This window comes from Girardinichthys multiradiatus, chromosome 5 (genome assembly GCF_021462225.1).
Source record: "Girardinichthys multiradiatus isolate DD_20200921_A chromosome 5, DD_fGirMul_XY1, whole genome shotgun sequence".
NCBI lineage: Eukaryota > Metazoa > Chordata > Actinopteri > Cyprinodontiformes > Goodeidae > Girardinichthys > Girardinichthys multiradiatus.
In genome coordinates this window covers 53,491,266-53,501,945 of record NC_061798.1, presented here as the reverse complement: position 1 = coordinate 53,501,945, position 10,680 = coordinate 53,491,266, and the positions used below count along the sequence as shown (strand labels likewise).

The 10,680-nt window shown below is 42.6% G+C and overlaps 1 protein-coding gene across 6 annotated transcripts in view; it reads left to right on the top strand.

Moving 5' to 3' along the window:
- The first annotated feature begins 7,107 nt into the window (after positions 1-7,107).
- LOC124868400 (equilibrative nucleoside transporter 1-like) overlaps positions 7,108-10,680 on the top strand; it is an 84,428-nt gene continuing 80,855 nt past the window's right edge. The window contains exons 1-3 of one of the 6 annotated variants that reach the window (XM_047365632.1): positions 7,108-7,301; positions 9,598-9,909; positions 10,160-10,344. In XM_047365632.1, the coding sequence (XP_047221588.1) occupies positions 10,319-10,344 (26 nt within the window). In that variant the 5' untranslated portion in view covers positions 7,108-7,301; positions 9,598-9,909; positions 10,160-10,318. Of the gene's footprint in view, positions 7,302-9,597; positions 9,910-9,952; positions 10,062-10,159; positions 10,345-10,680 lie in introns of those variants that run through there. The other 5 variants (XM_047365633.1, XM_047365629.1, XM_047365628.1 and 2 more) reach the window with 5 other exon arrangements.

The window sequence follows — 10,680 nt, the reverse complement described above, 5'->3', positions numbered from 1 at the left end:
CAGTGGGTGTCTATGGCAGCTATGTCAAAGGAAGGGGCTACATCCACCAAATTCACAGGGTACCTGGGGCCCCCCTAGAGGGTGCTACAGCCCAACTTTCAGCTCCCTAGGACTTTTACTTTTCGAGTTATTGAGAACGTGCAAACTTTTTTTTTGGCTTTCATCCCTTATCCTAACCCTAACCCTAACCCTAACCCTAACCCCTAACCCTAACCCTAACCCTAACCCTAACCCTAACCCTAACCCTAACCCTAACCCTAACCCACCCTAACCCTAACCCTAACCCTAACCCTAACCCTAACCCTAACCCTAACCCTTATGCCCAATCTACAGGTTCTAAAAGGCCTACGGAAACCAACGAAATATATGTCATTCGGACTCACCTACAGTACCCCAATATACTACTTTCATACCTCTACCCCTTACTATAAGCAAATGAAAAATTAAAAGACACTCAAATTTACACAACTTTCACCCCTTCTAGCAGCAAAGTGGAACCACTTGCACACACCATTCCACTGCAGCCACACTCAGGGAGACAAGGCCTTTCCATACATGCCTCACTTGTCATCCTACCACCTACCGTGCCAAAGTTCACAACCCTCGCACACTCCCACAACAGCCTCTCAGGTCCTTCGCACCCAACACCCTTCTTCATAGTGGAGATCAATATCAAAGACAAACACTACAAACTTCATTTTCACATATCTTATAGAGCTCTTCGAGCCCGATCCAACCCTGCTACTCCCAACTCTCTAACACGCTCACTTCAAGAGTTACGGACAAAGGTCACCAAAGGTCAAGTCACCTCAAAACACCTACTTCACCTCTTTTAAACCCAAAACACTCATCTATCACCTCACATGACCCTTTTTACTAAACCTAAGGTCACAGGACTGCTGGCAAACTACCACTAACACTTGCTCATATTCACCCACCCAATCACCCCTTAGGACACACCCACTCACTTCAGGACACACCCACTCACCCACCCACTCACACACTTGGAACCACCCACTCACACTTTGATACACAACACACTCTTAAACACCCACAATCACACCCCACAACACTCTGCCATACACCTCTCACACTTGGCCACGCCCACACTTGCACCCATTTTTCAACATTTCACAAAGGTTCAAGGACCCAGGCATGTCACCCCTCCTTTTACTCAGGGGGACCCCCTGAGCACCAAGAACCAACTCCCAACTCCATACCACCTTCCTACCCAGACTTGGACTTGGCCCCAAAATCAATGGGAGTCTATGGCAGCTATATGAAGGGAGTCACCTAGAGACGCCAAACTTCCTGGGGACCTGGCAGCCCCCCAGGGGAGTATACACACCAACTTTGGTCCATCTACCACTTATACTTTTCGAGTAATTGAGAACGTGCAACTTTTTTCAATCAGTGGGTGTCTATGGCAGCTATGTCAAAGGAAGGGGCTACATCCACCAAATTCACAGGGTACCTGGGGCCCCCCTAGAGGGTGCTACAGCCCAACTTTCAGCTCCCTAGGACTTTTACTTTTCGAGTTATTGAGAACGTGCAAACTTTTTTTTTGGCTTTCATCCCTTATCCTAACCCTAACCCCTAACCCTAACCCTAACCCTAACCCTAACCCTAACCCTAACCCTAACCCTAACCCCCTAACCCTAACCCCTAACCCCTAACCCTAACCCTAACCCTAACCCTAACCCTAACCCTAACCCTAACCCTAACCCTAACCCTAACCCTAACCCCTAACCCTAACCCCTAACCCTAACCCTAACCCAGGTTCTAAAAGGCCTACGGAAACCAACGAAATATATGTCATTCGGACTCACCTACAGTACCCCAATATACTACTTTCATACCTCTACCCCTTACTATAAGCAAATGAAAAATTAAAAGACACTCAAATTTACACAACTTTCACCCCTTCTAGCAGCAAAGTGGAACCACTTGCACACACCATTCCACTGCAGCCACACTCAGGGAGACAAGGCCTTTCCATACATGCCTCACTTGTCATCCTACCACCTACCGTGCCAAAGTTCACAACCCTCGCACACTCCCACAACAGCCTCTCAGGTCCTTCGCACCCAACACCCTTCTTCATAGTGGAGATCAATATCAAAGACAAACACTACAAACTTCATTTTCACATATCTTATAGAGCTCTTCGAGCCCGATCCAACCCTGCTACTCCCAACTCTCTAACACGCTCACTTCAAGAGTTACGGACAAAGGTCACCAAAGGTCAAGTCACCTCAAAACACCTACTTCACCTCTTTTAAACCCAAAACACTCATCTATCACCTCACATGACCCTTTTTACTAAACCTAAGGTCACAGGACTGCTGGCAAACTACCACTAACACTTGCTCATATTCACCCACCCAATCACCCCTTAGGACACACCCACTCACTTCAGGACACACCCACTCACCCACCCACTCACACACTTGGAACCACCCACTCACACTTTGATACACAACACACTCTTAAACACCCACAATCACACCCCACAACACTCTGCCATACACCTCTCACACTTGGCCACGCCCACACTTGCACCCATTTTTCAACATTTCACAAAGGTTCAAGGACCCAGGCATGTCACCCCTCCTTTTACTCAGGGGGACCCCCTGAGCACCAAGAACCAACTCCCAACTCCATACCACCTTCCTACCCAGACTTGGACTTGGCCCCAAAATCAATGGGAGTCTATGGCAGCTATATGAAGGGAGTCACCTAGAGACGCCAAACTTCCTGGGGACCTGGCAGCCCCCCAGGGGAGTATACACACCAACTTTGGTCCATCTACCACTTATACTTTTCGAGTAATTGAGAACGTGCAACTTTTTTCAATCAGTGGGTGTCTATGGCAGCTATGTCAAAGGAAGGGGCTACATCCACCAAATTCACAGGGTACCTGGGGCCCCCCTAGAGGGTGCTACAGCCCAACTTTCAGCTCCCTAGGACTTTTACTTTTCGAGTTATTGAGAACGTGCAAACTTTTTTTTTGGCTTTCATCCCTTATCCTAACCCTAACCCTAACCCTAACCCTAACCCCTAACCCTAACCCTAACCCTAACCCTAACCCTAACCCTAACCCTAACCCTAACCCTAACCCACCCTAACCCTAACCCTAACCCTAACCCTAACCCTAACCCTAACCCTAACCCTTATGCCCAATCTACAGGTTCTAAAAGGCCTACGGAAACCAACGAAATATATGTCATTCGGACTCACCTACAGTACCCCAATATACTACTTTCATACCTCTACCCCTTACTATAAGCAAATGAAAAATTAAAAGACACTCAAATTTACACAACTTTCACCCCTTCTAGCAGCAAAGTGGAACCACTTGCACACACCATTCCACTGCAGCCACACTCAGGGAGACAAGGCCTTTCCATACATGCCTCACTTGTCATCCTACCACCTACCGTGCCAAAGTTCACAACCCTCGCACACTCCCACAACAGCCTCTCAGGTCCTTCGCACCCAACACCCTTCTTCATAGTGGAGATCAATATCAAAGACAAACACTACAAACTTCATTTTCACATATCTTATAGAGCTCTTCGAGCCCGATCCAACCCTGCTACTCCCAACTCTCTAACACGCTCACTTCAAGAGTTACGGACAAAGGTCACCAAAGGTCAAGTCACCTCAAAACACCTACTTCACCTCTTTTAAACCCAAAACACTCATCTATCACCTCACATGACCCTTTTTACTAAACCTAAGGTCACAGGACTGCTGGCAAACTACCACTAACACTTGCTCATATTAACCCACCCAATCACCCCTTAGGACACACCCACTCACTTCAGGACACACCCACTCACCCACCCACTCACACACTTGGAACCACCCACTCACACTTTGATACACAACACACTCTTAAACACCCACAATCACACCCCACAACACTCTGCCATACACCTCTCACACTTGGCCACGCCCACACTTGCACCCATTTTTCAACATTTCACAAAGGTTCAAGGACCCAGGCATGTCACCCCTCCTTTTACTCAGGGGGACCCCCTGAGCACCAAGAACCAACTCCCAACTCCATACCACCTTCCTACCCAGACTTGGACTTGGCCCCAAAATCAATGGGAGTCTATGGCAGCTATATGAAGGGAGTCACCTAGAGACGCCAAACTTCCTGGGGACCTGGCAGCCCCCCAGGGGAGTATACACACCAACTTTGGTCCATCTACCACTTATACTTTTCGAGTAATTGAGAACGTGCAACTTTTTTCAATCAGTGGGTGTCTATGGCAGCTATGTCAAAGGAAGGGGCTACATCCACCAAATTCACAGGGTACCTGGGGCCCCCCTAGAGGGTGCTACAGCCCAACTTTCAGCTCCCTAGGACTTTTACTTTTCGAGTTATTGAGAACGTGCAAACTTTTTTTTTGGCTTTCATCCCTTATCCTAACCCTAACCCTAACCCTAACCCTAACCCCCTAACCCTAACCCTAACCCTAACCCTAACCCTAACCCTAACCCTAACCCTAACCCTAACCCTCTTGCCTTAACCTAACCCTAACCCCTAACCCTAACCCTAACCCTAACCCTAACCCTAACCCTAACCCATAACTCACACTTAGCTGTTTTCTCACCTTTGCAATTTGTGACCTTACTGGGTTTGTTAATGGTGATAATATTGATCCAAATACTAGTAATAGTATACTACTCATTGGAAGGAGTTTAGTGATTTTTACTGGTAGGTTTTTCACCCTTTCCTCACCTCTTTTCCCTCAGGTCTTGCCTTGAGGGAGTAGAGGGGGGCAGAGTAACGGCCCGATCCGGCGGGGGAGAATGCAGCCCGTTCAGGCGGTTCTCCCTGACCTCTGTCCTCCTCGACTTACTCTTCTCTTCCCCTTTTCTTTTTTATGTGTAATCCTTAATAATCCCTTGAGTTTCATACCCTTAATGCTTGTTCTTGCCTAACACCTAAATTCACTGGGTGTTTTAATGCCTAAACTTAAAAATTTGGCTTATTGTATTTTGGACTTGATACCTAAAACCTAAAATTATTGAGTTTGTGTTTGATTAATAATTTTTTATATAATATTTAATATATATTTGTTTATATACTTTTTATCTTTCAATTTATGGCCTACCCTGATGTCTTACCCTAAACCTAAGGTTTCAGGGTTATTGCCTAAAACCTAAATTCACTGGGTGTTTTAATGCCTAAACTTAAAAGTTTGGCTTATTGTATTTTGGGGCTTGATGCCTAAAAACCTAAAATTATTGAGTTTGTGTCTGATTAATAATTTTTATATAATTTTCTTAATATATATTTGTTTATATAGTGATAAATGGCCGAAACACTCAATGACCCAGAGGTCCACTACTGATGATGTGTCTACTCCTTTAATGTTTAATCTCTAACCATTCAATATTTCATATTAAATGTTTACCATTTATGGTTCAACTATAGGCGTTTTTAACTTAATTTTGCTTCAATCCTGAGCTATTCTTCAATTTCATGTTTTCGACTGCTGTTCTTCTTTTCCTCACTACTGATTTTTCTGTATTTTACACTGGGAAATAGAATCTTTCCACAATTTTAGTCTTTCAGTAACCAGCCTTTCAGGACTTATCTTACAGTGGGATTAGGACCTCAGCATTTATTTAGTAAGTTAGCTTGTTTGAAGGAGAGCTTATACAGCCTTAGCATGTTATACAACTCTGACTTTAGCCCTTTATTATTATTATTATTATTATTATTACTATTATTACTACTATTTCCTCTGCTTGGGTGCGTCCAAGGACATGAGAGCTGCGGACGGCGTGCGACGGCCAGTGCATTACCTTTGACTTTCCAGTTTCAACCACTCAGTCGCTGGACGAGTTGGGGAGAGTCACCGAGAGAGAAAAATTGCCTAACCCTAAAAAAAAAAAAAAAAAAAAAAAAAAAAAAAAAAAGCATAAAAAAATTTAAAAATTTAAAAAAAGAAAAAAATATATAAAATTAAAAAAATATAAAAACACGAAGAAGTGCATTAACAAAATACGTTTTTTTCCTATTGGAAAAGACTGCTTCCCCTTTGGGAAACACTACCTTGGTTTAACACCTTTCATTTAATTTGGCATAACAAATTTTAGTTCATTTACACACATATATATTATTTTTCTTAAAAAAAACAAGCTTTAGTTTACGTATTGTTTCCCCATTTGGGAAACCCTCCCTTAGTTGTTGGTTTTAATAATTTATAAAAACAAAAAAGCTTTAACCCACTTCATGGGAGACGAATGGACTACGGTCCGCTATGGTGGCGGACGACAAAGAGGCCGTCAACCAAACAAAAGTCGTTGGCGCGGGGGACCTGACGGGTTGATGGACAGTGCACCTCCCTTCTCCTACGGGAGGAGGAATCAGTTCCCCTATCCTAACCCTAACCCTGACCCTGACCGATCCTCAGGTGGTGTTCTTGCCTTAACCCTAACCCCTAACCCTAACCAGAATAGCTAATTCAAGTGGTCAGCTGGTGGCAGGGAGAATGCAAGGTAACTGAAGAAGGGAGGCTAAATAACACAGATGACCAAGAACACAAAAAAGTCCAGTGGGGAAATAGAAAACTAACAGATACTTAACTCAAGTGGATTTGAACACTAAAAAACAAGTATAAACTGATAAGGAAAACACCTAACAACAAGCACAAGGAAAATAACTGTAAGAAGGAAAACTCTATAAACAAACAGTAAAGAATTGGTCAAAATACCCACAAAAGTAAATCAAAAGTCAAACACCAACAGATCATGACACTTTAAACGTGATAAAACTGAATTTAGAACTTGTTTTTGTTAAGGGTAAACTGATACAACCCTGCTGATTGCTTAAACTCTGGGCTGAAATCAAGTTCACTAACCACTGCAGACTATTTTAATACTAACCCTTGTTTAAATCTGAGTGCACATTTCTGTTTTAGGTATTAAAGCTCCCTACAACATAAAGACATTGAAATAAATATAATCCTGATTAAAAACAAATCTCCTATACTATCCACAGGTTGACAATGTTCTGCTATCTGTTATTTGCACAGAACCAAAGTCCAGAGAACAGGCTGATATCACAGGTTAAAGGCCACTGAAGAGGAAGAAGTGATTCTGCTGAACAGGCAGTTCACCATGAGGAACAGCTCTGAGACAGGAACGTGACAGAGAAGGAAGGATTTCATAAGCAACTGCATGCACAGGGAAAGTTACACAGAACGATCAACAATATCTGCTATGATAACAACTGAAAGGGAAGGATAAACATCTGGCTGCTGTAAACACTAAAGGTAAAACCTGAACCAGGTTTCTAATGTGACCCTCCTGCTCTGTTTCTTAGCTTTATGTCCTGTCTGGGTTTGTTTAATCATCTGATAACTGCTGATTGAGAGAGGTAACCCACTGTAATGTGTTTGACCAGTTTTATTCCAGTAAAAATAAATCTATTATTTTTACTGTTTTAAAGTCATTGACAAATCAGCATTTGTGCACTTTGGTATCAGAATAGATCAGCATGAGGAGAGTTTGGATGTTTACTTTAGAGAAAAAAAAATCACTTTTCGTTAAATGGAATCTCTCACGGAAAAGGACCCAATAGGAGTCCAGATAAGTCATGAGGTCATTAAAAAAATCACAATCCAGGTTTTGTCCTCACTTTTCATTATTTGCTTTATCTGATGTTTTTTGATATATTTTGAAAGGTTTGTGTTATTGATAATTGCCCTGGATCCCTTGATCCATTTTTTTCTGATAAAGATTTAGTCGATCAGAAACAATCAATGCTTCTCATCTACATTTAGAGCTCAGATTCTGGTACAGTTCCATAAGGTTTACTTATATTGTACCCAGTGCTGGACTGGGACAAAAAATTGGCCAGGCCATTTTGAGCACAGACTCGCCCACCAGGTATTGATTGAAAGACAATGAAGCCTATGAATGGAAAAAATAAAATAAAGTCTCAAGACAGTGCTAGCACACTGTCTTGTTGATGTATATGTACTTGTCTAATAAACTTAAACCTACACCATCCTCCCAGTCCCGTTATTCTATAAAGAGAAAATAGAGAAGGCTGCTTGGTCTGCCTAACAATAATCAGTAATATAATGGCCAAATTACTGTTCAATAAAAAAACATAAACCAAGTTAAAAAATATATGTAACAAATGCAATCTATTATTTTTACTGTTTTCAAGTACAAGTAGGGTGGCCCCATACTATATTCAAGCCATATCATAGTTACAACCTCAAGGCTGAGAAATTAGCAAAGGGCCTTAAGAACACTTTATCAAAAAATATATTAAATTGAATGGTAACATGCCCACATAAAAAAATAAAGGCAATTACTGTCCACAAGAGTTTGTTAGGAAAAAAAGAATAAGATCAAAAGGGCTTCTATGATTCTAATCTCCATCCATGCTATTCTCCAAATGCTTTTCTCCTGCTGAGAGGAACTAAAACATTGGAGACCATGAGCTTCTGGTCATCAAGCTGGCACTTGAGGAGGGGAGGCACTGGCTTTAAAGAACAGAATAACCAATCATTGTCTGGACGGATCACGAGAACCTTTCTCATGGGACTGTTATAACCTCCAGATGCCCGTTGGTCCTTATTCTTCTCACATTTCAATTTCAACATCACATACCACCCTAGTTCCCGTAACATCAAACTTAAAGCTCTCTACAGGATGAACTAGATCCCAGAGGAAGACCACCTGACCATTTTACACCCACTGGGAACACCTATCCTGTTTTTTATGCCACCCTGGAATTAGCAAAAACCCATTGATTTCTTCTATTGCTACGTCTGGTGGCAGTCCCTCAATAAAGATGTTCAAGATTACATTTTCACCGTTACCATCTGTGCCAGAAATTAAACCTGTCATTGTCCTGAGTCAGGCCTTAATATCATCAATCAGTTTTCAGTGACTTGTCATCTTACAGCTCTTTTAACCTTCCATCTGTTACTGAAACCGCCAGACTACTCATTCATCATTTCTTGAGACTCCATGGCATTGGTCAAGTTTCAAAATACTTCTGTTCCACCCTCAGTGCCAAACCTCGCTTCACTTTAGGTTTCCACACACAAACTAATAGACAATGCAAAAATATATGAAACAAGAACTGGAAAATACCCTGCAGTGTGTGTGCTCCACTGACCCAGCGTCCTGAAACCAACATCTCACTTGGGTGGGGTATGCACACAATTCACACATCTCTGCCACCTCTGGTATCTCACCATTCTATTCTGCTTACACGGTTCACCACATTGTTGATGCCCAGTGTCATGGACATGGATACAGGTACTTAGTTGACTGGGAAAGGTATGGTCCTGAGGATTGCTCCTGGGTTCTTCACCTATTTATTATTGATTCTGACCTCATATCTGATTATGAGAACTCCTTGACTTACAGCCCGGATTGTCAACCTGGAGGGGTCCATTCGGGGGCTGCTGTCATATCCACAGGGCTGTGTGTGGGTCTGTGTGTGTGGCATTACTTCTTTATTGCCAAGTGGCAATCAGACATTGTAGTATTAAGGCTCAAATTATCTATGTTCTTTTGCTTACCTCCTTATTGTCTTCCTCACAGTTGCCCTTGCTTCCAGTCCACAGTTCCTTCCTGCATCATACTCTGATGCCTCCTAGTCATCAGTATCCATTGGAAAACTCAATCTGGAAAGCCCTCTGTCCGTCTGGATCCAGTGTCTGGACTCCACCACACACTCATTTATCATCACTTACCTACCCGTCTGCCCACCAAAGCCCCACTGCCATATCCACCTTCGTCCATAACAGAGAGCAAGGGATCATAGCCAACCCAAACTGCTAACGACATCCCACCAACCTCAGGTTCTTTGGATACATTCACTCTCCTCCTGAAACCCCATCATCTCCAGAAACAGTAAGAAACTTAACACTTCACTTTCTTTTCCTTCACTAACTCTTACCTCTCATTCCTAGTGCTGTCCTGGACGTTTACCCATACCCTGAAGAAAACATGAACTTACTCATTAAACCACTTTCTGTTGTCTGTAGTGGTTTGCCTGCACAATGGTCAGCATGACAGGACCAGTTTTAAACTGTGTCATTTTAATGTATACTACTCTGGTCATCCTAAACATTATCTGGTGGTCCTCTTGATCTTCCTTCAGGTCTGCTGATCCTCCTCAGGTGGTCTTCCTGATCCTCCTTCAGGTTTCCTGTCTTCCTCTGGTGGTCTTCCTGATTAGGCTCCATTCCAACCCTGCAGCCTTCATTTGGATCTCCAGTTCAATTGATCAGTTCTTTAGCTAGTTCGTTACTCAGTGACAATGGCTACCAGCTCACCCAAAGACAGGTAATTCAGAGAAGACATTTATTTGTATATTTTTGGAAGGTAACAATACAAAATGATCAATGTAATGATCAATACTTGTAAAGATTTACAAAAGATCTGGCTGTTTCAATAATTAAGGCAAAAACAGATGTCAAAAGTTACATGAACTGACGATTGACTGATTGATTCAGCAAACAGCTTAATGTCGGTTTGACTCAGAAGTGTGCATCAATGTTGCTTCAGTAGCCTGCAGCTCATACAAACTCAGGATGTGAAACAGTTTTAAAATTCATTGAACAAGTACAGTTAATTGAGCTCTCACTGACAGCCATGGACCAAATCATTCAGTTTTATTTC